Below are 27,930 nucleotides of genomic sequence, written 5' to 3'. Positions count from 1 at the left end.
AAATACAACAAAAATACTACAAGATCTAAAGGCATATTTTTGCTATCCTGTAGCGTCTTAAGACTTAACTAGCTCATTAAATTATTCTTATCGCTGATTGGCCTTTCACAAAGTCTTTGGTTTAATGAGTATGCGTAACAGCAAGATAGTAGACAATCCTGTCAAATTTCTTGATATACAATTCACAAAATCAACCGTTAAACCAAGAGGAAGATGAAGAAACTTGAGAAGGGACTGCACAATACACAAAAAGGTAAGTATTAGTTTCAGGAGGGAGCAGCAGCAAGTCAACTGCAGGAGAGAGAGTGGGAAAGGTGAGAGGAGAGAGAGTGGGAAAGGTGAGATGGCACAACATTCATTTGGACAGGTAACTTAAAATTAGTTTTACCTGGTTATATCAGTATCAGAATTTTTTTCCCCCCATTTTATTAACACTCCACTTATTGAAACATGAATATTTTGTTTGTACATGATTCAATTGTTTGTTTGTTTGTACATGATTCAAATTGAATCTTTTCTTCCGGCGCCGTCACGAATGGCAGCCACTCCAGCAGCTCCCGTGTTATTTTCGATTGTTCTCGATTGTTCTCAGCTCAGGGATGCTGCTGGAAATGTGAATTTCCCTTCGGGGATGAACAAAGTATCTATCTATCTATCTATCTATCTATCTATCTAAGATAACGACAAAACTAAATATTAAATATAGTGCTTAAAAGCGGACCTCATATATTATTTTGCTTTCATTCTGAAAATAAAAAAAATAATTTACAACTACTACAAAAATACTACTACAATGGTACTATTGAAAAAGACCCACATTCACGCTGGACTGGATGATGAGGTTTTTATTACAGTTGCTGCAAATGAATGACTCACAACACAACATGTGGTAAGCTTCTCTGCTGGCTTTGATCTCGTTGGCAGCTCGTTGTAGACTGCCAACAAAACATATCAAATAGCTTTCTTTTCAGTTTACATAAAATACATTTTAGAATATCAACCATCACAATACATGTTTACATCAATCTCAACAAGTTACTTTTAACAAGAGATCGTATAGTGGGTTTTTAACGTTTACTATGAATTCAACATATTTTTCTTTAGTCTGAAGTTTAACCAACATCATCCTTTTTATATATATGAGAAAATGGAAATAATAACAATAATGAGTATAAAAACGGGTACAATTTACCTGCTAATGAATGAGTCACAACACAACACGTGGTAAGCTTCTCTGCTGGCTTTGATCTCTATATGGGGAATTAGCAATTTAGCACAACATGCAACGTCCGGCAAAACTAACATAAAAGGTGACAGACACAAAACGAAAAAAAAATGCAAACAGCTTGACAACGTCAATCACATTACTGTGCACGTTGAGAGATTTGTCAGTTATGGTTTTAATGTTTAAAATTAACTTTTTGCGGACCACCAAAAGATCGTGTCTTACCTTTGGCAGCTCGTTGTAGACTGCCAAAAACCCCCACCTTCCTGTCGCAAAGTCTAAAGCCAAACCAAACCTTACCACATGCTCATCATTGCAGGACACTTATACAGAAACTATACAACATATTTCAGCAGGAATTTCAATAAAACGAAATTATTATTACACCCGTTACACTATATTACAAAATACTACTACAGAATTACTGTATTTACTCCCAAAATACAACTATGAAAATCTTACAATCCTACAAAAATACTGCTTTGGAAATGCATCATTATAATTCTACTAAAATACTAAAAAAACACCAATACATAATCCATCCATCCATTATCTGAACCACTTATCCTCAGCAGGGTCACAGGGGTGCTGGAGCCCATCCCAGCTATCTTCGGGCAGTGGGCAGGGGACACCCTGAACTGGTTGCCAGCCAGTCGCAAGGCACACAGAGACAGACGACTCACTCACTCATTCACAGCTAGGGACAATTTGGACCGGCCAATTAACCTAACTTGCATGTTTTTGGAAGTTGGGAGGAAACCCACGCAAGCACGGGGTGAACCTGCAAACTCCACACAGGAGCTTTGATCTCAAGACTTCAGAACTGTGCCACACACGCGCTAACCACTGCGCTGCCGTGCTGCCCACCAATACATAATACTATTATATAAAAAAACTACTAGAGAAATATTACTACCAAAATACTACTAGGTTTACAACAGAAATACTGCAAATTACAACTATAGCGATTCTAAAAAAACTCTCATATGGAACTATCACAAAAATGCTACAAAAACAAAACTACTGTAACGACAAGAAACTACAGAACTTCAGATCCGACTTCAGAAATACTAAAAACACTAAAAAAAACCTTACAATAATACTTTAAAATTAAATAACATATGGAGTGCTTAAAACAGGGACCTAATAGACAATTTTGCACTAATTGTGGTCGTTTTAAAACCAATTTAATGAAACTAATCCATTCGAAAAGAAGTATAAAATGTCACATGCGACCCCCATCTCCAAATAGTTGCCCACCCCTGGAGTAGAACTAGAAGTAGTTCTAGTAAGTATGCAAATTAGCAAGTAATTGGGGGCCCCAAATCTAATTTCGTTTTACTTTTCCCATCTCTAATATAAATGATTTTTTTTTAAATTGTTTGTTTTCAAACAGGAATAGGCAATTAATAATACGCACCACCCATATAATGATATTTCCATTTATTAAAAAATACTTATAAAAAAACACAATTCAACCGATGATTGTAGGAATATTTTCTTCTGAATGTATTAAATACATTACATATCATACCCTTGAAAAGAGTTGAATACATGAAATATTGTGGACGGTTTGTGTTTTTGTTCATTTATTTCGTGTTTTTTTTTTGTCCGTGTCATTCGTTTTTTGCCCACTAGATTAGATTATAGCACAGGACATTATTTGCCCTTCATTGCGACGTAACTCGTTATTTTACGGCAGTAACTGCGACAGTCGCAAAGCAAAACGCCCACACCCGGAGGAAGGTTAAATAGAACCCTACGAATCACGGTAAAGTGGTTAAATTATCTTAAAATGTCTTCTAATATCTTCAGTTGCGAGATTTTAAAACAAGGAAACCTGAATTTGATGGTTGTATGTAACTGACGTTTACCGTTTCAGCGAACGCTCTCTTGTAGCCCGACGTCATTGAATGTGTTGTTAGCTTATGTGCTAACAAACAGCGAAATTATGAAAAATAATATAAATATATTCACATTAATCGGTCAGACCGAATTAATTCACAACTTCGTGGGTTAGGTATTCTATTTTATTTTATTCTAAAGTAGTCGTAATCAGTTTGTGACTGTTGAACATTCGTAAAAATCTTAAAATGAGATTGGTTAAATTGTTGGATTTGGGTCAGTAATTTGAGAACATTTTCATCACGTGTTGGTAAATAATACGTAAAGAAATAGGGATTTGCTCTTAACCGTATGTAACAATGCCTTATATTCAAACGCCTTAAATGCAGCAAAACACTACATTTGCACGTTATCCTTTCCTCCATGTCCCTACCATATTAATATACACATGACAATCTATTTATCGCTTTTTCTCCAACATTTGACTATACTCTTTGCTGCCGATAGTCCAAGACCGCATTCCCCCTCTTTTTATTTCACAAAAACAAATAAATCAACCCACCCGAGATGTATAAGCGTTCTTCATTGAAAGCAGAATAAAAACAAATGTAAAAATAAACCAACTCTGACATTATTGAGTTGAATTGGATTGAATTGGGTTTATTGTTGATATCAACGTTGTGAAACATTGTGTGCAACGAGATTAGACAACCCAGGGTAAAAATATACTAAAGTCTTTAAAAGTAAGGGAAAAAAAGACTAGAATAAAAGGTGGCAAATAATATTTACGAAATGGTGCTTAGGGACTGGCCTAGATTATAATAATAGTGCAATGTTTGCGAATGAGAAAGAACCGCGCATTGTCAATAAAAATGAGTACAATAACATTTAGCAGGAAAAAAAGAACCAATCAAGTTGAAAGATATATGATATTTAATGTATACTGATTTTTCTTAATAAGCAATTCTAGTCAAAATGGAACTAGCCTGGCATTATAAGTATTTTTCAACGCAAGAAGCATTGCGCTGATTTTGACTAATAGACATTTTCCTCCATGCCCCTACCATATTACGGTGTTCTGGTCCCAATTAACCTCACCAACTGAAAGATTACTGTCATTCATCAAATCGCTCAAATTCTTTGCAGACAATGTGAAGTGTTTTCTTCTGGACTAACGACAATTAAACTCTACTGTTCCTCAGCACGATGCCGTTCGTGGATCTGCAGTCCCGTCTGGGCATCAACGTGGACCGCTGGATTCTGCTGCAAAGCGGCCCGCAGCCCTACCAGCGACCAGCCCGCTGCCACGCCTTCGAGAAGGAATGGGTGGAGTGTTCCCACGGCATCGGGCAGACGCGTGCTAAGAAAGAGTGCCAGCTGGAGTATGAAGACTTCCAAGAGTGCATGCACAAGCAAAAGACGGTACTTATTGATGTCTTGTTATTATTTCCCTACTGCAAGGGAACAAAGAGGTTTGTTTCTTGTACATATAATGGTATTCCAAAAATCTTAGACATGAAAAATGTGAGGAAATAGTACATGTTTTTTCACATAAAATCTATATGCATTTTATCTGCATACTCCAATTATTTGGGGATAATGCATTTTGAAGACGTGTCATGTCCTTTTCATTGAGAGCTGTTACGTCATTGGAGGAACACCAGACCCTAGCAAACTAGTCGCTATATTGTATTATGTGTTCATTAGTCAAAAAGATTAGATAGATAGATAGATAGATAGATACTTTATTCATCCCCTAAGGGAAATTCACATTTCCAGCAGCATCCCTGAGCTGAGAACAATACAATAATAAAGCCAAAAGAATACAATATACAAATACCCAGTGTGACGTGCAAATGCCCACTTTAGCATGTTATATAGAGTAACTAAATAGTGCTACACAGAACACATAATGCAGTAAGATTCGGTAATATCCAATGTAGGTGGTGTGGTTTAATGTGGGCCTTTACTCTGCCGGGTGGAGTTAAAGAGCCTCATGGCATGAGGAAGAAAAGATCTCTTCAGTCTGTCCGTAGTACAAGACAGTGACAGCAGTCTGTCACTGAAACTGCTCTTCTGTCCGGAGATAATGCTGTGAAGCGGCATTACTAGTGTTTTAACCCGCTTATTGCTGGCGGCCTCGTTTTACAACGGCTATTTAAATTATTGTATCTCCCCGTTCGCGCGAGAAAATTCAACGGTTCCTGGAAGAAGACAGGCTTTGCGGCGATATAAAAAAATATACAGAATCTATGTTGTTCTTCAAATTACCCAAAAGGTGGCAGCAATTTCCCACGATGTTATCCCACAGGCATCCACTTGTGGCAACACACCTATCACAGGCAATAAATTACATAGACAAGGCATAATAAGTAATGCATTTTGTAAAGCATATTTTGTTACGTGTAACAAATTAAAAAAACATTTGAATCCCTTTGATTATCAAAAGGGCAATGGATTGGGGTACTGACGGATCACGTATGATGTAGGTCGCTGTCTTAAGGAATTGCTTCACCATCTACTACACAGGCGCCTAAAAAAACGCATGGTCGTGATAATAATAGTTGACAATATATGAACATCTGAGAGAGCAAGACTCATATTTTCAGTTCATATTGTCTTATGTGTTCTTGGTCAGTTCCGGTCTCTACTTCATTGTAATACTGAAACATCCAAGTTTTTTTTTTGTTTTTCTTTCTATTTTAAAATGTTGTTAAACTGTCTTGACACATATTTATGGAAGATTGAGCCAAATAGCGAAAGTTTGGATTGATTTGAGAAAAAAAAGGCCAAAAGTAATCACTCCTAACATGAGGCCAGACTCTTTCATGGCCAAAATAACAAAAAAAAATGCAAGCGGCCTATATGATACTTAATCAATAAGGTTAAAGGCAAGTTAACTGGGAACAATAAACAAAAAGTGGCGACGGCTACAGTAATAATCGCAAAGTTGGCCGCAAATAAACTAAGGGACACGGAAAACCAGCGTTGACGCCAGGCTAGCCTGCCAAACAAAAGGTAGTACGCAGCCAACGAGTGCCAAATGGGAGCAAACAACAGGGAAGACTTCGGCAGCCCTGACTAATGAGGAACTTGCACTACAAAATTATACCATCTGTGGCCTAATAAACTCGAAAATAATAATGGAACATCCCCAATCCCCTACCCAAAAGGGGGCGATGACAGGGTAAGCAAAGTTCAAATTTCTCCAAGCAGAAATGAGCGCTATGCAATCGCTGTTCACTTAATCATTGTTTGTTTCGGAGCTGCTCTCACTTGTTGTGTTAACTGGATTCACCATTTTGAAATTTTTGGTTTGTCACAGCTCAACAGCAAATAAGGGGGGTCGCACGTATGTTTGACCTCAGAATTTTTTATAACTTTCCAAAGAATCAAGTGCAATTGCACCTTTGTTACACTAGGGTGCAGTGGCACTAGCATTGGCAGTGTTTATTTGACATTTAAATGGTAAATGGTCTGCATTTATATAGTGCTTTTCAAGTCAATGAAGACCTCCCAAAGCGCTTTACAATGTACTTAACACTTACCCTTTCACACACACTAATGCCCCCAATAAAATGCACGCAGTCCATTAAGCACAGAGTAAGAGCATTGAGTATCAAGTGTACACACAAAGTGGAGTGGTGAAACCTCATGGAAAAAAATTAACACCGATGCTGAGACTGGCGAACAGAGACTGGGTAAAGAGAGGAACAAAAGTCTTCTTTCAAAAGCTTGGACAAAAATTGACAAAGCGTATGTAACGCTTCACAATATTGGCAACGGGCAGCACGAAGCCAAATAAATTAAACCATTTAAGACATTACAACCCATGGGGTGGGCAGCACACGAGGATTTTTTTCTTCTGAAGATGGGTGTGACAGAAAGTAATTGAGAAAAACTGCTCTAATAGAAGATTCGTGGTACTGATTTAATTTATTTATTTTTTTGTTTCAGCACGCGCGTTTGTTAGCCATCCGCCAACAGCGCGAGAAGATGATGAAGGAGGGCACGTACACACCGCCCGCCCACCACACTGGCCAGGACAACAAGCCCATTCCGTAAACATCCACCTGCATCACAATTGTCATGTACAGTAAAAATACAGTCATCCCTCTGAATAAAAATACATTTAGATTACACACACTTTTTCTCTCCTTTGACTTTCACAATACAAGGCATGTACCTGTCTTGTTACTTAGGACAGTCAAGACGATGTGAAATTTAAAGTACGACCTCATAGATCAGTTCGTGTCAGACGTGCGGCCTGCAGGCCGGATCAGGCCCGCTAGGGGAAACAATGCAGAAAGAAGTGCAAGAGAAAAACAAGGTGCTGTTTTAAATATGTCCTCTGGAGGTCCCCAAAGCTACCTCACAATGTCCCAGTAGCTGGGTTTATTTCTCTTTTTTCCCCTCTTTCTCACTTCCTTACTCCATCTCTCTTTTCACTCTTTCTTTCCTTTATTCTTTTTTTACTCTCTGTCTCTCTCTTTGTCATTCTGTTCCTCATTTTCTTTCTCTTTCTCTCACTTTATTTCTCTTCTCTCTTTCCCTCTCTCTCTCTTTGGGTCTTCCTATTCTTTCTACCTTTTCTTTCTGTCTTTCTGTCTTCTCTGTCCCTTCTCGCTCTCTCGCACGCTCTGTTTTCTTTCTTTTTCTCTGTCACTCTTTTCCTATCTCTTTCTCCTCTTCTTTTTCTGCCCCTTTTTATCAGTTTGTCTACCTTTCTCTCTGTCTTTCTCTCTCCTCTGTTTTTCTTTCTGTCTTTCTCGTTTTTTAACATTCTCTTTTCTTTCTCTCGCTCCTATCTCCCTCTTTTCTTTCACTCTAGCTTTTTCTTTCTTTGTTTCTCGCTCCCTCTTTCTTACTCTTTTTTTCTCTCTTTATCTCTCTCCCTCTCTCTCTCGCTCTCTCTCTGTAATCTACTAGTAACTACTTGTAATTTAGATTTTTGCTCATATGAAATGAAATGAAATGTTTATTGAAGGTATTGTTGGATACATTAATCAAAACATGACACAAAGAAAAAACTAATGCTGAGAGTGAGCATGGCCAAATATGGTCACCTTACGCCCCCTCCCCTAAGGAAATTTGACAGATCTGTTTCTGCCAACCTTTGCTTAAAGGTTTGCACCGTATTTGCACTAATAACCCGGTCAGGCAAAAAAATGATGGGCAATATTTTTGCTTAAAATATATCTGGAATTTTTACTTAACTTGAGTAGCTCCTATGTGGAGAGGAGCCCCTTTATTTGGATGAATTGTAAATAGTACTGATTGCAAATAACTGAACAGCCACCAGATGTCACATTTGCTACAGAACTTTGATTTAGTGCACGAGTCGTCTTTGTGCTGCATTTGATTTCAAAATGATATAAAAAATGTCCACTACTCAATTGTATACGTAATTGACAGAAAACATCAGTAATGTAGAGGCTGCGTGTTGTCTGAGGTTTAATCAAAAGCATACGTAATCCTGCTGGACGGCTGAGGACTTGTGCAGCGGGGGGCTTTGTTAAAGGGACAGATTTGGGATTACATATGGAAAGCACCCCCAGGAAAGACCCTCGAACCAATGTATTTTTCTCAGTCCTGAAGATCAGATTTCCACATTAAGAAATAAAAAAAATCCAGTACAAGTTGTCTGAATGTGAATGAGACAGTTTTGCATTTTCTGTTAACCTGTCTTTTCTAAATGAGAGTGCCAGTGTCCCCAATGAATTTTCCAAAAGCAGCTTTTTGTGGGAGGAATTGGAAAAGCCTCATCATGACTTCAAGTGAACGATGAGTAACTACTGGAAATATGTCAGTTAACGCCTTGTCTTGAATGGGAGAGCCTCCTTTTTGGCAACATCTCGCATAGTATTACTTGGTGAACACGGTCAAAATCCGAGAAATAGCAATTTCCCTTCATGAAAGCCACCAAGAGTTAAATTTACTTCAAGATGACGTCCTTACAACTGAGAGAATACGACAGTTACAAAATAACAACCATAAATCCACAAATTAAAACATAAAATTGCAGTTGAATGGATGCTCTTTATTGTCATTATGCAAAAGTACAATAATATTGGATGGCTTCTCCTTTCAGTGTAATAAATTGACTGGGTATCTTCGGGTTGAGCCAAGTCTTTGCGATTTTAATAAATTACCACATAAGCAGGGAAAAAATGAGTGTTAAATCCATGCGAGCATTTCACTAACATGAAAGCAAATGTATGTAATGGATTTTAGGTGTTTAAGTTCTTAAAGTGATGTGACACACTTCTAAAATATTCACCAAGATGACTTGTACAAGTAAGCAAGGTTAACATCACATGTTTCGTTTTTTTTTAAATTTAGGCCATTAGAGAAGTCAAGTCATTTATTTGTAAAGCCCTTATTCAGAAAATTCAAAACCAACATGCAGGCAAGGAAATCCCAAAAACCTCAGCATGAGGATAATAAGAAACCTTGAGAGAAGGGGGCATACAAGTGGTAATCTGCCTTCTAGCATGACCAGGCGCAGTCGATGTAGCGTTGGGTAACAATACACAAAACATAGTCAACATTAACAATAAACTTGAGTAATCTGTAAACTTGTTCCAGAAGTCCTAAGACAGCAAAGACGCAGCTTCTCAGCCAGCTGGTGGATGCAGATGATGACATGCTTCAGGTCCAGGTGCTGGTCGGCTAACTCATCCCGGTTCGTCCTTCTCCCGCTTTTCGCCACGAGCCAGGGCAGAAAAAGTAAAGTATGAAGGCGGCTTTAATAAAAAGCCATTGAATAAAGGTGTGTCTTAAGTCTAGATTTAAACACTTCCTTCCACTGAGGTTGCAGATCTTATCTCAGGGGGCAGAGCATTCCACAGCACCGGGGCCTAGATGGATAACGCTCTCGTCTGTAGATTTCTTGGCTCTTGAAGTCACAAGTAGACCAGTATTTCCCGAGCGGAGGCTTTAAACTGAAACTGAAAAATCAAAGTCGAGAGAGGAGTGGGAAAGTCCATACAAACTTTGTTGTTGTGTAATGAAACCTTAAAGTCACACCTGAGAAGAGAAGGTCCTGCAGGCCCTGACGGCCTACTACTAAACGAAACAATTTAGGCTTCCAAGCAACATAGGTTTGTTTAGCCAAGAGAAGAATCAACTAACTGGTAGCACTGCCAGTGTGAATGTCTATGCGTGGTTTAAATAGTAAATGATCGGCATTTATATAGTGATTTTCAAGTCACTGAAGACCTCCCAAAGTGCTTTACAATTTCTTTCACACTTACCCAGTAAAATTAATTTACAAATGTCTGTCTAGAAAGTCTTATTTGGTTCTAAAAATACTTTCAGCGTGCATCTCGGAAGCTGTCCACCCTAGAAAGTCCCTGATCCAATGTCAACATAAGGGTATCGGGGTTTGCTTGAGATCCTTGAAAATACTTGAATTTTAATTTCTTGTTTTCAAGGATTGGAACATGCTTGAGTTTTGGGTCAAGTGCTTGTAAATTTTTGAAATATTTGCCATGTTTCTGAACAAGTGTGCTTGAAAATGTCGCCAACACTGCTCTCGGGTGGCTTCGCTTTGCCATTGCAATTCCTCCATTGTGATTAACAGCAGCTGACATTTGCTTGTATGGCATTGTCCGATGAAGTGTCATCACCACTTATGGCTTATACCCAATAAGAATGCTTCCTGCCACACCTAAACAGGGCTCAGTGAGATGTGTAATTGTGCAAGGATTATGTGTAAGTCAGAGACATTTATTATGGGCCATGCAAAAAATGAAGGTAGCGTTTCCCAGTGGTAAATTGTAATGGGAAGAACTTCCTGCAACTGAAAATATAAGCTCCATATTGCTGTTATTTCTACCCAACACATATACAGAGAGAGAGATTTATATTCCAAAGGCATACCCCCCTTGTGGGAGGTGGCTAGAGTCAAGAACTCACTCACATTCACCAGACATTCATTCCCCTTTGCTCTTCCCAAAGAGACCGAAACCTTAACATTAAGCCCACAGTACATCAAGTGCTGCGTTGCTGTGCTATGCAACCTTTCACTAGAAGAGAGGCCTGCTGTCGTACACTGGTTTACCTCCTCTGCATCATATGCGTCCATATCAGTCATTTTTAACTATCATTTGCCATTCACATCCATCCCTTGCACAAACTCTTCCATCCATTAAAATAACCGACCTCAGAACCAGAGGACGTTTCACCCCATCCATCCAACAATATTTGGGGCTTCTTCAAAATTGAATTTTCCCATCACTTTTGCACTACAGGCTCTTTTGGTCGAACACCCTTCATCCGTTCTTTCCATATGTCCTAACTGTCTTAGAACATTTTCATCAACCCTCTCGGCAAGCTCTTTCACCACACCATTTCTTCTCCTTGCTTCCTCAATCCTTAACCTATCCTGTACTGTTACTCCTCATACACTACGCAAACATCTAATTTCAAAGACATTTAACCTATTACGCTCATTTACTCTCAAAACTCCACAATTTAATCCAGATATAAAAATCATTTCTTAATAAAGGCACACGCAAGATAAAAAATGACGAGTCTAAATCGCAGATATTTGTTCCTCTTCACAACGGATTTCTTTCAATAGTACTGGAGGAATTGGAAGATTTGCTTTAAAAGTGCATGAATTTGGCCATAAGGTGTACAATCCCTCGGGTATGCGCGTGACGTTTACAAAAGCTATATACAGCGACATCTCGTGTTTAAATATTACAGTGTCCCTTTAAAGCCCCAAAGTGTAATAATTAACCGCGAGAGGGCGCTGTGTTGCCTGGTAGGAGCGAGGGCCAGTGATACACAGCACATTGGTATACATCATAGTTTATGAATATTCGAATCCCTTTTTTTGTTTCACTGGATGAAAGTTTTTTGTACTTTCAGAAGGCACTAAAATAAATGACACACTCTCCCTTTAAATAAAATCGACTACGTCGGGGCAAGCGTTTGTCCGTACGTGACCGCGCATGGACCGCGTGCACGCGCTCCCGGCCATTCACGGTGACGCTCCGCGAGCAAATCCCGGCGGCACTACCCCACGTAGCCCCAATACGAAGCGTCCTCCGCCGCCAGCAGTATCCATGCCACCGCGTCACGGGTCAACCGCCTCACAGAGAGCAGTCGAGCGGGAAGCCAGCGCGTGTGTGTGCCGCTGACTGAGCCCCGAAGCTGGAAACAGCAGTGGGGGTGCCGGCGTGGCCATTAGCGCCATCATCACTTTCGCTCTTTTTTGGTACTCGTCCGACGAGCACTTCCGGTCAGATCGACGAGCGGAACTCATTTTTCATCCATCCGGAGCTGGAGGAGGAAAGAAGACGAAGCAGCGGCGGTAGCAGTAGCCACACCGGCCTTCCACGCGCGGAGCCCGGCTAGTACGACCGCCGCTGCCCGCCGAAGGTAAGCCGCTCGATTCCCAAGCAGACATTTGAAATGACTTTTTGATTCAATCAGCTATTGATGAAGTGGCGTTTCATTTTGCAGCCGATTGATGATTTCAATTATCAATCATCTTTATCCGTGTCACAACAATGCCCGGAGATGCTTTCTGGATGCAATACGAACCCAAGAACAGTGGTCCGAAAACCATCAGACCTTGGGTATTTTTGTACCATTGTACACAGTGGCGGTTCTACACAAAATTACTCCCTGGGCGAGAACTCCCCCCCATGCCAAGACACGTATTTAACACGTATTTAACACGTTTAAAAGAGGTAGATATATTTGTCAAATGCTCAAAAACATATACAAATCCTATATGCATAAAATATCACATATTTATTAAAAAAAAAGCTCAAATAATACATACAAATGCAGTATATACATAAAAATGGCAAATATTTATTGAAAAATGCGGGTAGAACAATTAGTTTCTTCCTGTCTGCCTCTAAGCTCGGCACACTTTTAAGTTTTGACCGGTAGCTTGGTCATGAAACTGAATTGTAGTAAATAACAAATGTCGGTGGTATTAACAACCTGGTTATACGAACGTTACGTTGAATAATACAGGGCCCAACGTTAACCTGAATGATAGAAATAAACAATAATTGAATTTACAACAATCGAACCACCTGTGCGGGGTTTGCATGTTCTCCCCGTTCTTGCGTTTGTTTCTTGTGGGCACTCTGGTTTCCTCCCACATTGCAAAAACATGCTTGTCAGGTTAACTGGCTGGTCCTAATTGTCCCTCTGTGTGAACGAGCGAGCGGCTTGTCTGTCCCTGTGTACCCAGCGACTCGCTGGCAACCTGTTCAGGGTGTCCCCTGCCCACTACCTGAAGATAGCTGGGATGGGCTCCAGCACCTCCGCGACCCTACTGAGGATAAGTGGTGCAGATAATAATAATAATGGATGAATTTACAACAGTTTTAAAGCTAAAGACAATCTAAAGGTGAAACGAGATGGCACGTTTCCTGGGTGAAAACCGAATTAGTATTGGATAAGCATAACGATTACAATAGCAAGAAAGCCAACAAAAGCATACGACAAAATGAACATTAACCTTTCATTCATGACACTAATACCGACCATCCGTAATCCTATATAGATAACTAATTGCATATCTTTATCCTTTTTTGTTTTTTATCTTCAACGCTTATCCTCAGTAGGGTTGCGGGGATGCTGGAGCCCATCCCACCTGTCATCAGGCTGTGGGCAGGAGACACCCTGAACTGCTTGCCAGCAAGTCACAGGGCATGGAGACACATAATCATAAATATGCTTATTCACACCAATTTAGACTGGCCAATCAACTTGACACGCATGTTTTTGGTCCGTGGGGGGAAACCCAAGTGCTGGAAGGAAACACACGCAGGCCTGGGGAGAACATGCAAACTCCGTACAGGGAGGCTGCTGTAGTTGGCATTAAACCCTGGACCTCCATTCCGCGAGACTGCGCGTTACCTTTTAAACTTAATGTATTTTAATACTCATATCGATGATATGGGAAGTTACAGTATGAACTATCAGGACTGCTGCTTTTGTGATTCCTGCTACGACAGGGTGCTGGTTCTTCTTCAATGGTTTACAGGAGGTTATTTTAACCTCGTAAATAATGAGCGACAACAATTAGGGCCTGTGTTTTTTTTCCCACCCGTCTCCAACGTAAACGGATGCCCATCCCCCAACTGTCACTCAGGACAAGCGATCAAGGCTGAACCAATCCACCTGTCCTCATAACCGATTTTGGATCACCGGTTTCATCCACTTCACACAGTTCAGAAAATGCGCAGCAGTTGGCCTGTATTTTCCAAGTTCCGAAAATGTGCGTCACTAAGGGGCACGAAGGCGGAATTATTGAAAATATTTACACCAGCTTTACCGCAAATTTACAGTTCAACAGTGTTGACATAAAGTAGTTGAATATTTTTGTAATGAAAGCTAGCTTTGTCATTACAGTCTATATGCATGTTTACTCTACTTGGTATAGGCATATACCATTTGGCATAATAAATGTAATCTTATTTTTCTGTGCATATTTTTTCATATTTACTGCCATTTGTAAAATCTGGATTTAATAAATTAATCGCAACTAATCGTGATTAATTCATGTCAAAACTGAGATAAATTAGTTAATTTATTTTAATCCATTCCCAGCCCTAATGATAACAAAACCGTTTTGCGGCGCACATTTAAGATTATTTTTTATCTTTAAGAAGTTTTGGTGCCGCCCCCTGTGTGTCATGGTAAAAATGCCGCCTTAGGTGACTGCTCGCCTTGCCCGTGGCTAAAATTGTGACTGTTTTTTCACAGAAATAAACTCTTATTTTTTTCTCATACCTTATTTTTTCGTGTCGACCGCACATTCTTTTCTCATCCCAAAAAAGAACTTTGTTTTGGTGCGCGTTATACACAAGGTTTTATGGTAAGGTATTGCAGGGTTCGTACAGGTGTTTGAAATCCTTTAAAATGCTTGAATTTTATGTTGTTTTCAAGGTTTGAAAAGTGCTTACATTTTGGGTGAAGCGTTTGAAATTGTTGCCATGTTTCTCAGCAGTCTGATTCGATAGGCCGTGCCTTGCGTAAGGCAAAATAAAACAAGTCTGCTTAAAAAGGCTGACAGGCCTTAGTTCACACACAAGATTAGAAGAATAGACTTTCCTTTCTCTACAGTTTGACATCATCGAGTACTGTTAGTAAGAACAAGAGCATTTGATACAACAGAGACCGCAGAAAACAAATGAAATGGGGCAGTGTGGGGCCCAAGAGGATTTCTTCTTCCAAGGGGGGTGACAGAAAATAAGAAACACTGTTTTGTAGTCAGAGAACGTAATTATTTATGGGTTTCAAATGTAGTATATCAGGATTGAAGTACCTCATTTTCTTAAAAATAAGGTCCATGTTGTGTCTCAAAGGCTATACAATGAAAATAGACTGGTAATATATGGTTATAGATGCATATATTTGTTAGTATGTCGTAATAACTATATTCAGTAAAAAGTCTTTTTTTGGTTGGGCCCCAGGTGAAAATCGAGCCATTAAACAAAAGTTGCGATGCCAATTCCTAACACAACATAAAGTTTAAACCAGCAATCATCTGCATCACAACGATGCAAGGAGATGCTCTCTGACTGTGATCGCGACCCAAGGATGTTTTCCCACACAAATATCTTTAGACTTTGCACAAAGACACATGCAGACAGCAGATGTCTGCGTAAAGTGCCATAATCTGCCGGCAACTGAATTAAAAGAGCAATTCCACATCGCTTGGCTGCTGAAGGCATCCGAGCACACGTCCTGCTTTAAGGGCAAAACTCAATCGGCGGTGTGGACAAATGAGGCAGCGGCCTTGCACTCTTCTTCCTGGCTAAGTGTGTTCATGTCCCGGTGCTTAAAATCCCTAAAAAAGGCTTGAATTTTATTGCTGTGTTTTCCATGGTCGTGAAAATACTTAAATTTTTGGCTCCTCCGATTTTTTAAATACAAAAATATTAAATAAAAGAGCGAGACAGAGAAATAAAGGCTGATGCAAAGAGAGAGAAAGATAACAGAAAGAAAGAAAAATGATACGAGATAAAGAAAAATAGAGAGGAAGAAAAATAGAGGGAAAGAAAGCAAGACCAGGAGAAACAAAGAAAGAAAAAGAGATAGAATGAAAGAGGGAGAAAGAAAACGAAACAGAGAAAGAAGGGAAAAAGGCAGACAAAAAGAGACAAAGAAAAATAGAAAGAAAAAGAAAAAAGAGACAAGAAAAATGTAGAGAAAGAAGACTGGAGAGAGCACAAGGAAGAGAGAGAGAGAAAGAAAGAGAGAAATAGAGAATGAAAAAGAGACAGATACAGAGAGCGACAAAGACAGAAAAAGAAAATGAGACCGATAGAGAAAAAGAGGAAGATATTAAAATAACGAGAGAAAGAAAGAAAAATATTGAAATTAAAAGAAGGAAAGAATAAGACGGAGCAAAAGAAAAAGAAACAGAGAGAGAGTAAAAAGAGAAGAGAGGGACGTTGTCTCGTGGGCTGGATTCAATGCCCTGGCAGGCCTGACCTGGCCCGTGGGCTGCATGTTTGTTAGAGAATGAACTGGAAGCAAGCAGGGAATGATGTCACTTGGAATTTGTCTGTTTTTTCTGGGGGAGGGGCACGTTCAAGTGTAATGACAGGGTTCGGGTTCTGAAGTTTTCCGACCGCAACCTTTTATTTTGAAAGCTCGCTCGCTTTTACACTCTTACAAGTAAAATAAAATTGGCAAAATAAAAACAAACGGGAGCTGAACTACCACATGGAAAACTTTCACAATCGAGACGCAAGCAAACACTAGAACAGGGGTCTCAAAGTCAATTGAGTCGGGGGCCTTGAAAGCTAGGGTCCGGGTGAGGTATGGCCAAATGGGGTTTTCCACATACAGGGCTTTTAAAAACATGCCACTGCTCTTAAAGGGACAGTGTTTGATATTTGTCTACTAGAGGTCGCTGTCTTGTGTTGTGCAACCAATAAGATACAGTAGTCCAAAGACTACACACTACAGAGACTGAAAAGTAAGCAAAAAGCAGCCTTTTTCTTCCCGTTTTTACCCTAACTTTCTCAAAGGATAAAAAGAAGGGCAAATAGATTATTATAAAAAGGAATAAAGAAATAAGAAAAGAGGAAGAAAAGGAAAACAGGAATAAAATAAAGTTGGGAAAAAACGAAAATGGAGAAAATAAAGCAATTGACGAGAAAAAAGGTTGAAATGAAAAAAAGAGTTTCTCTCCTGTTTTCGATTTTTTTTTTCTCTTTTTATTTTTTCATTTTTATGATCCTTTTTCTCGAGTTTTACTTTTTGTCTTCTTTCTCTTTTTTTTGTCTTTATGTTCTTTTATTTTGTATTCCTCTTTTATTTTCCTATTTCTCTTTTCAAAAGTAACAAGGCGCGTTTTGGTCACTTTGAGTCTTTTGTCTTTTTCCCTCGTACCTTTAGTAGTTGTTTTCGCTGACACGACAGAATACAGCGAACTCTAGTGGGAAAATAATACACACTGTCCCTTTCACTTTTATCTTAACGCAGGGGGCCTCAAACTATCATCATCCCGGGGGCCCTAGAATTTCCACATCTGAGCTAAATGTGAATCCCAAACGTAATTCCAAGTACGCAAATTCCCAGACAAACTCAATGACCTTCCATGTACTGCCGCCATGGTTACACCCCTTTAAAAATCACATAAGAACTACTTTTTATACCCCAAACTGTTTAGTCTACTACCTTTTCCTTGTACACAAAGCCACACTTTAGGGCAGCCATGACTAACATTCGGCCCTGAAGATGAGTTATATTATTATTTTTTAAAAATACATACCAAATGCCCCTTCCTGCCACTAGAGGACAGTAAATGTGCAAATGAGCTCATGCCCAGTCTGGTTTCAAGATAATATTGCGCAGTATTTTCTCAACTTCAGTCGACCCAACTTAGCAGTTTGATTTGATGTTATTGCTAGTTCACTTGGTAGTTATTTTTTTTATTTATTCCAAAAAAGTATATCAATTTGGACAAGCATATTTTTATTCCTAGCTCCCACTGTTTTTTTTGGTCACGTTTGTGGTGACTTGGTTCAGATGTAAAGCTGAATTTACTTCACTGTTAAAACATGCAAATTGTTAACATATTCAAGCCAAATATTAAATGTATTTTCCCCCCATTGTTTGTTAATAGATATTGGACGATTTAGTCCAGCCTGCTCTACATTTCTGAGTTTATCTCAAGCTTTTCTATCAAAAACGTATGTAAACACACACAAAACATGCGTAAATACACACAAAACGTATATAAACACACGCAAAAACGTTCGTTAACACGCACAAAAATGTATGTAAACACACAAAACGTGCGTAAATACACACAAAAACCTTTGTGTTTGTACTCTAAAAATGTATTTATATATTTTTTTAATAGATACTTATTTTTGGGTAAATATAAGATTTCTTCATTTAGTAAAAACTTTTTCAGTGCCAAATCAAATAAAGTATCTTTCAAATTGTATTAATCTATTGTGAATACTGTGACAGATTTTTAACCATATTATCAGAATTCAAAAAATAAATATGTCTTCATTATTAATTGAAACGGGGTGGACGTGTTATGCTTTTCCTCATCAGAAAGCAATAATAAAACATGTTGTTGATTAAAGAGTGCAACATACTTTTCTCCTTGAATATTTCCTCTCCAAAAATATTGTTACATCGGAGCACAGCAGCACATCAGACTAAAATGATAGCCAACAGTTTTTTTCTATCAAACTCTTATCGGAGTAACAGGGGGGACACAACCTATTTTAGAGATTTTAAACATGAAAAATGCACTAACTGAAATTGACATTAAGTGAGAAATATTAGCATTAAAGCAATACAGAAATCATATAATAACAGAGATTTTTCTCAATTATATTGATAACAGGACTTATGATAGGGGACATAGCATTTTAGTGTACTTGTAATAGAGTAATTTTTAAATTTGTTTATTCTGCATAGGTATCAGTGTGTTTTATGGTAGAGGGTGCAAGAACATTTTTAAGAATAAGTCAATTTTTACACAAAATGTAAAGGACCCATTGGAAATTTGAAGCTAGAGGGGATGTCGGACGTCAAAATGGCTGACAAAGCACTTTAAGGAGCTTTCATTGATTCGAGCGGATCCCATTTCAGCGACTATTCATTGTCATTGATTTTTTTTACTCAATGACTGTGGCCTCAATGGCCTCAATGGACACTTTATTTAGCTATTGTATTGTGTCAGTTGTGTTTTAAAATACTATAACTTTACAGTTTGTGAACGGCTAGCTAGCATATCTGGTGCTCATAGTGTTACAGTTGTACTACTTCCTTATCTGGTGGTCGCAGGTTCGATTCCCGGCATTCCATGTTAAATGTTCTTTGGCAAGACACTGAACACCTAATACCCTCAATAAGCAGGTAGGCGCCTTGCATGGCTGCCTCTGACTATTGATGCGAGTGATTGTGTGTAAATGGGCAATTGTAAAGTACATTGTAAAGCGTTTGGGAGGTCTTAAGTCACTTGAAAAGCGCTATTTAAATGCAGTACTATTAACCATTTATTGTGATGCTAAGTTCCCCGAGCCAAGTTATCGGATTGAGTGAGAATTTTCTTCTTTCTTGGTATTTTCAGGGTTTGCACGGGTGCTCGAAAATTCTTTAATTTTATTCCAGGCAAAGTGCTTAAAATCTTTGCCCTTTTTCTCAACAAGTTTACATGCGTTTCTTCTTCTTTTGCCATGAACTGCAGCTGGCATGAGTTTGTGTGGCATTGTCCTATGAAATACTGTATCATCGCCCAGGAGAGAGGTGCAAGTTACACTATGAAATGTGTGGTAGTGTGAAGATTACAGATCAATTATGGACATTTATTATGTTCCCTAAATCAAGTAATTGTATTGAGGAGTGTGAAGGTTTTTTCATATTTTTACCCTTCCTGCACATGTAGTTCACTCTCCTCTAAAAGCACATTGTGTATTATTTAGCGCCTCCTAGTGGTAAAAGACATTTTTGTTTGAGAAATAATCAACAACATATTTTCCTATGATAACCAAAAGTAGATCAACTATTATATAAACATGAATTTTTTAGGTCAAGAAATTTGTATTTATTTTCCATAACATGAGGCTCACCTAGACAGAAGAAAATTGTAAATAGCTAGGCAGATAAATAAGAAGAAAAATTTTGCAGTTTGTATACTTTGAGTCTCCGTAGTTTGTATTCCTTCTTGTGCTTCGTAGCACTCGTTTTTCATTAAACTACACAATACAACGACATCTAGTGAGCAAATAATACACACTGTCTCTTTAAATATTTTTTGCAATTATTACTACTAATTTAAATATACAATCCTATAATTCTAAAAAAAAAAAATCAAAAAAATGTTAAACAAAAAAATGATAACTTTGCAATGATTCAAATCCAAATTCATTCTTGTTTGAAACGAAAACCCATCCTCATCTCCTCACTGACGGGGCTCGCTTCTCCTTTCAGTGTTAGAAAACAATTTGGAAAGCAGCCGGATAGCTCCGTGCTAACATCGGCTACATTCAGATAGAGCCAGGTCTCTGCGAATATTAAAATACAACCGTCTCGATGTAACGGTTTCCTACGAGTTGTAGCTCCAGGTCATCAGTTTCATGGGTAATGGATCTGGCATTAGTAAGATACAGGCTCGGTAGGGGTGGCTTAAGAAAGTTGTTGTGAAAAGTGTTTTTCATTTTTCGGCTTTATCCTGTCCCTTCTGCTTTGTCACTTGGTTAATCAAAGCTGTTGATTTCAACTATTGTAACCTTGCATATGAAGACCAGTGGGGAAAAAAATAAATTAATCTGCCCCTTGTATAGAGTTACACATGTCATTATTAGTATTTTTGTTTTACTTTATTCACTTCATTTATTTTCAGAAATGTTTTTCTCTGTACTTCTCCAGCACTTTCTGTTCCCTTGAAATTTGTTAACTTTGTTTCATAATGAGACAGGCAAACACTACAAAGTTGGAACTTTGAGATAACCTTTTTTAAGATAACATTTTTATAAAACATACTTACCAAATCCATCCATTATCTGCACCGCTTTATCCTCAGTAGGGTCGCGGGGTTGCTGGAGCCCATCCCAGCTATCTTAGGGCAGTGGGCAGGTGACACCCTGAACTGGTTGCCAGCCAATCGCAGGGCACACAGGGACAGACAACTTACTCGTTCATTCACACCTAGGAACAATTTGGACCGGCCAATTAACCTGACATGCATGTTTTTGCAATGTCATTCATTCATTATCAGTGCCGCTTATCCTCAGTAGGGTCGCGGGGGTGCTGGAGCCCATCCCAGCTGTCTTCGGGCAGTGGGCAGGGGACACCTTCATCTGGTTGCCAGCCAGTCGCAGGGCACAAAGAGATGAAAAACTCACTCGCTCATTCACACCTAGGGACAATTTGGACCGGGCAATTAACCTGTTTTTGTTTTTGGGAATGTGGGAGGAAACCGAAGAGCCTGGAGGAAACCCGCGCAAGCACGGGGAGAACATGCAAACTCCACACAGGAGGTTCGATCTTGTGACCTAAGAACTGTGCCACACACGTGCTAACCACTGCGCCGTCGTGCTGCCCCGCAAAAGAAAACAATGAAATATATAATAAAATGTAAAATAAGTAAAGTACAATATAAAATAAAAATAAATGACTAAATAAATAAAAAGGATGACCAGATATCAATAGATAAATTATAAGTTTTTATAATATTTTATAATTATAATTATACAATAGCTTACAAGCTTTACAAACTTTCTGCTTTTCTCACAAATATTTCACTATTTGCATGTTGGAATCTGCAGAAAAGGATTTCGTCTTCGGGGGCATTTTGTTTGATTTCAATTTGCTGCACCTCGCCAAAATGCGCACTTCGGCGTGCACACTTGATTTGTGGGACCCGACCTGAAGTAAACCCAAAGCTGCGTACTTCAGTGGAAACGCACACTTTGGCGCCAAAGTACGCACAGCCGAAGTAGATAGAGTTTAAGGTTTACTTCAGGCCGAGTCCTTCAAATCAAGTTAATCAGGCAGGACGGGATTATATACTCACGTCCCGATTTGGGTCGGGCTTGGTTGTTAGAATGCAACAAAAAACTGAATTGTATTTTACCCGGACAGGCCCCCTATGGAGTCTTCGGACGACGACACGCTCAGCGAGCGCTCTTGCGTGAGCGAGCCGTCCTTCCGCAGCGAGCGTTCCGGGGGTTCGCTTTCACCGTGTCCCCTCGCCGGCCCTCCAGGGGACACTCTTCCTTGGAACCTTTCCAAACATGAACGCCGCAAACGCAGAAGCCAGGACTCTGTGCTGGATCCTGCAGAGAGGGCGGTCGTCCGTGTGGCAGGTAAGGTAGCCGCCTATGCTGATGTGCTTTCTATCTCGAGGTTGACACAGCCGCTAGAAATCCTCGGGTTTCAGTGTTGTGTTTTCAAGGTTTGGAAATCGCTTGAATTTTGGGTGAAGTGCTCAAAGATGCTTGAAATTTTTGCCATTAATATCTTTCTCGGAAGTCTGACATCACAGACTACGCGATAAATAAGGAAATATAAAAAAGTGCACCACAATGACGCCGGCATGCCTGCTCTCTGTCCTAATGGCGTTGTTATGTGAAGTGCCCCCTACTGGTCGCACCCAAGAGGATAGCTCTATTTAGAAAACAGGCTTTTTTGGCTCACGGAAACGCCCCCTCAAATTATTATTTTTTTAATAATATATTATCAATAGGACAGCTCGGCGGCGCAATGGTTAGCACGTGTGCGGCACAGTTCTGAGGTCATGAGACTGAACCTCCTGTGCAGAGTTTGTAAATGCTTGCGCGGGTTTCCTCCGGGCACTCCGGTTTCCTCCCACATTCCAAAAACATGCATTTCGGGTTAATTGGCCGGTCCAAATTGTCCCGAGGTGTGACGGGCAAGTGAGTTGTCTGTCTCTGTGTGCCCTGCGACTGGCTGGCAACCAGTTCAGGGTGTCCCCTGCCCATTCCCCGAAGATAGCTGGGATGGGCTCCAGCACCCCCGCGTCCCTACTGAGGATAAGCGGTGCTGATAATGGATGGATGGATCATATCAAAAGTAATAAAACATAATGGACCAAATTATGTAGTAATAAGTAATATCATGTGTTTTGCAGGGGATCCCTCCAAATCACATGAAATTTAATTTAAGTATTTACAGATCTATCGAATCCTCCTGTGCGGAGTTTGAATGTTCTCCATGTGCTTGCGTGGGTTTCCTCCGGGCACTCCAGTTTCCTCCCTCGTTCAAAAAAAAACATGCAATGTCAGGTAAATTGGGCGGTTTAAATTGTCCCTAGGTGTGAATGAGCGAGCGAGTTGTCCGTCTCGGTGTGCCCTGACACTGGCTGGCAACCAGTTCATGGCATTATTCTTACATATGAACACTTAGGGGTTTTCACATCTTCATTATACAGCTGGAAGGTCTGGTCACTTCCTGTAAATGGATTGTTTTATGGGTGGAGTCAGCTTGGGGCAGCGCCCTTACATCAGGATTGTCCAGCTCACTCAGGCTTGAAGCCCCATTGTGTCTGGTGCTATCATCGACAATTTGAACGCTGACCCTGATCCTCCCCCCTTACGAGGACAAAGGCTGGAATGTGGACCAGGAAGTCTTTTAGCAGGCCACCATGTGATTGACAGCTCATATATTTACGAGGCAATTAACAGGACCCCGCACGATGCTGGCATGTCATATAGGCGTCCTGCAAACCGCCTGCAGCATTTTGGTTTCTCAACAGGCAGCCTCTCTTGTCCCCTTGTTGCCACAGGGATGAGGCGCCCCCTCTTCTGTTGCCGGGGGGATCGAAGCAATCACAGCGGGAGACGAAAAGGGTGACAACCGTTATAAAAGAGGTTGAAGAAAAGTGAATGGAACAGAAAAAAAGAAGGGAAAGAGGAGGGAGGAAGCGAGAGGTGCAAGAATTCATGGCATTCATTCATTCATTCATTATCTGTGCCGCTTATCCTCAGTAGGGTCGCGGGGGCGCTGGAGCCCATCCCAGCTGTCTTCAGGCAGTGGGCAGGGGACACCCTCATCTGGTTGCCAGCCAGTCGCAGGGCACAAAGAGACGGAAAACTCACTTGCTCATTCACACCTAGGGACTATTTGGACCGGGCAATTAACCTGACATGCTTGTTTTCGGGAATGTGGGAGGAAACCGGAGTGCCCGAAGGAAACCCACGCTAGCACGGGGAGAACATGCAAACTCCACACAGGAAGGTTCGGTCTAATGACCTCAGAACTGTGCCGCACAAGCGCTAACCACTGCGCCCGCCGTGCTGCCTTCATGGCATCGTGTTATGTGATATTTTTTTCATGTATAAGGCGCACTGGACCATAAAGCGCAGGGAATTAAAGCTACAGTAAGAGTTTAGGTTGCATACAAAAAAAGATTTAAATTAAAATAATGCATTTCATTGAAAATCAGTTATTATTACAACATCTGGTTTCAGCCCTAATATGAATTTTAGCAACAGTTAACATGTTAACCACAAGAGAACTCTTGAATACCTCTTTATGTTTCTCAAAGGCAGGACAGTTACCGTATGCTGTATAATTTAACAACAATTAAAGCTAGAGAAATTTGGTAGAAAACCATAAACAAAATCTTGATTCAATCACAGAATTTTTCATCCTAGGGCTGCAACAACTAATCGATAAAAACGCATTGGCAACTAATTAGATTATCGTTTCGTTGTATCATGTAATATAGGAGCTACTAAGTACGTTAAATCAATGCAAACAAAAGTGCACACCGTTTTGTTGTGACGCCTCAAGGTGTAGTACCAGTTTTGTCCAGCAAAGGGCGCCAAGACCGTTTTTATATAAAAAAAGTTATCTTACATTTTTCTAACTCTTTTTATTGCACATGACATTATTCCAACAAAATTGGCATTGGCAACTTTGTAGTGTTTGAGTTTTCCTTCCTAAAACAAAGTTAACAACTTTCAAAGGAACAGAAAGTGATGCCAGAAGTACAGAGAAAAAAAAACAACCTAAAAATAAAATATATTAAAAAGAAAACTGAAAATGACATGTTTAACTCTACACACAGGGCAAATTCTTAAGCATATTGTGTATCATTTTCATATATGGAATGTATACAAAGAATGACAATAAAAGTAAATTATATTCTTCTTCTATTCTATACCATCTTCAATGATTTGGCCAAAAGGACAAATTTGTGGACAACATTTTGAAAAATGGGTTTTCATTTTTGATAAATCTTTTTATATGGATGAAAAAAGTATTGCTCCTTTTTCTTTGTTTTGTATAAGCCCAAATATGATATCTTCTTTGGATAAGGTGTTAGGAAAAGAGTATCTGACCTATTTGAAGGTGTATAGCATATATTTATTTGGACTTTTGTTTATTGTGAAGTTATTTGACAAACACTTTATGAAATTCGATTATGGGAATAATTGTTAGTTGCAGTCCTATGTCATACGATTACCAATGGACAGTTTTGTCCAAACTTAAGGCCCGGTCACACAGCCTTTCACGGGCGTATTGAGGCCAACTCACGGCCAGAAATTTCTGCCCGTGAAGCAGGCGCTGTTGGGCGCTTTTGAGATCGTGATACAGACGAGATACGGCCGCGCTTTGCACGCGGTAAGAAATTCACCGGTTGGCCGCGCAAAAAAGTTTTGCGCTGCTCAAAACTTTAGACCACGGGTAACCGCGGGCGGCACAGCGATGCAGCCGCAGTTACCAGCGATAAGGACGCGGAACAGTCGCCGGAAGGACGCGGAACAGTCGCCAGCCAATATTGCACATTTTCCACCGCAGGCGACCACGGGCAAAAAAAAAAATCACAAAATTTTACCCGCGATACAGAAGCAAAAGGCTGTGTGACCGGGCCTTAACAAAAAAGGGATTTGCAATGAACATTCAAAAGTTGGCATCTAAGCTTCCGTCTGAGTTTTGCGCTTCTCTTTTGTTCCCATTTACCAACAAACAATTTTCATGTAACAAAAGGGCACTCAAAGACCACTCTATGTTTCTCAAAGACAGAACAGTTACCTTAATATCATTTCATTATAACCATGCATTTACAATTTTAGGCACCGTGTTTTCCAGTATATAAAGCGCACAAGATTAGAAAGCATGAATTTAAAGCGATACATTTGCGGAAGAATGTCTATAGTTCCAAATAAAACCTTTTGAATCTTGACCTTTTTTAATATTAAGTCAGTAGTTTGTTAATAATTACTCTGAAATCTCAACTCTGGTGGTCAACATTGACTTTTCTCATTTCACAGCTAAGACAATGTGCATTATGCGTGAATCTTTACGTTCATCCCTTTGAATTAATCCCTAATCTCCGTTGCATTTCCCATCAGAGCTGCTTTATAGAGATTATCCAGATGATGCTTTCAGCCTTGGGAGAGAATACTATACAGTACGACAAGGTACAGTGTGGCAAATAGGTCACAAAGTCATATCTCGAGGCGTGCTTTTGGATTTAGGGTCCTCAGTTCAATTGTTGAACCGCTAGGTGGCGGTATATGACCTCGATTGGTGTTCCCTCGTTTGACAGTGGGAAAATAGACATTTCTGTAAAGCAACACGGTGATTTCAAATCTCTCCCTTAATTTGTATCCTTATTTTTTAGGGATTTTGTATATAGAATATTTCATTTAGAAGGCTACTTTAAATCTTCCTTCCCAGGAAACAAGCGTACAAAACTGTAAAAACATATTTTGCTACGTACTTGTTCTTTTCTTCTACTTTTGGTTTTTGCTTAATATTATTGCACAAAATTGTGAAAACATATACCTTGCGGCTTATTTGGGAGCTTTTTGTCGCTGTTAAATTTTATTGCATTTCTTCTCTTCGCACACAAAAAATATTGTTACAATGCACTATTATTTTTCATTCACAAATATTGCCCAAATATTGTAATTTAGGGCAGTCTCCAAGCACTACGTTGTAAATGCTTTTCTCTATTTATCCTGACAGTCTTTTCTCTTTAAAGTCTTTATTACATGTTATTACATCTTTTTGCATACAATGTTTATCAATGACAATAAAGACAAATTCAATCCAATTTAAATTAAATGCTGTTTAAAATAAATTGGGATTAAAATTATAATAAAAATCTCATCTTGTCTTTCTCTAGCTCTTTCTCTCCTCATTACTAGTATTATTATCATTATTAGTATTATTTTATGAAATGACAAGACTGTAAATACAATATTTTAGAGAGATGGTTGCTTATTAAAAATGGTTGGGTCAAAAAATAAGCAAATTTGAGTGGAGCCATGCACTACCTCATTTGTCCTCCACATCACATTTTGGGACATCATTTAAAAATACTCCCTTCCACAATTTTAAAATGTAAAACTTTATTTATTAAAATGTTTAAATTAAATAAATATATTCTATAAAAAATCTATTTTGCGGTGTTCAAATCACATTATTTGTTTTGTTTGCTCTAAATTAAAACAATTCCCTTTTCCTCTTCCCCGGGCAGCTTGGCGGTGCAGTGGTTTAGCGCGTGTGCGGCACAGTTCAGAGGTCGAGAGATCAAACCTTCCTGTGTGGAGTTTGCATGTTCTCCCCGTACTTGCGTGGGTTTCACTCCGGTTTCCTCCCACATTCCAAAAACATGAATTTATGGTTAATTTGCCAGTCCAAATTGTCACTAGGTGTGAATGAGCGAATTGTCTGTCCCTGTGTGCCCTGCGACTGGCTGGCAACCAGTTCAGGGTTCTACTGAAAATGTTTTCGGTTCGATACAAATGATTCAATCTTTTTTTAGACACTCCGAACAAAAATGCCTCAATTCGTCATAGACCTTCAGCTTATGTGTCATTTTAAAACAAAACAATTTAGTTTTTCCTGCAATATTGTGTCAT

General features: G+C 39.4%; 2 protein-coding genes across 3 annotated transcripts in view; both read left to right on the top strand.

The window, feature by feature from the left end:
• The first annotated feature begins 2,913 nt into the window (after nt 1–2,913).
• On the top strand, nt 2,914–7,212 carry ndufs5 (NADH:ubiquinone oxidoreductase subunit S5). The gene is made up of 3 exons (XM_088327843.1): nt 2,914–2,996; nt 4,273–4,492; nt 7,028–7,212. Exons 2-3 carry the CDS (start codon nt 4,277–4,279, stop codon nt 7,133–7,135), a joined length of 324 nt encoding a protein of 107 aa, XP_088183969.1. The 5' UTR covers nt 2,914–2,996; nt 4,273–4,276; the 3' UTR covers nt 7,136–7,212.
• A 4,841-nt stretch (nt 7,213–12,053) lies between these two features.
• The window catches only part of macf1a (microtubule actin crosslinking factor 1a), a 252,345-nt gene continuing 236,468 nt past the window's right edge, over nt 12,054–27,930 (top strand). For both annotated transcript variants that reach the window (XM_088329356.1, XM_088329357.1), the window contains exons 1-2: nt 12,054–12,463; nt 22,175–22,398. In XM_088329356.1, the coding sequence (XP_088185482.1) occupies nt 22,182–22,398 (217 nt within the window). In that variant the 5' untranslated portion in view covers nt 12,054–12,463; nt 22,175–22,181. The remainder of the gene's footprint in view (nt 12,464–22,174; nt 22,399–27,930) is intronic.

This window comes from Urocampus carinirostris, chromosome 2, assembly GCF_059441175.1.
Source record: "Urocampus carinirostris isolate Australia breed hairy pipefish chromosome 2, RoL_Ucar_1.0, whole genome shotgun sequence".
Lineage (NCBI taxonomy): Eukaryota > Metazoa > Chordata > Actinopteri > Syngnathiformes > Syngnathidae > Urocampus > Urocampus carinirostris.
Note: the sequence above shows the minus strand (reverse complement) of the source record. Positions and strands in the feature narration are given on the sequence as shown.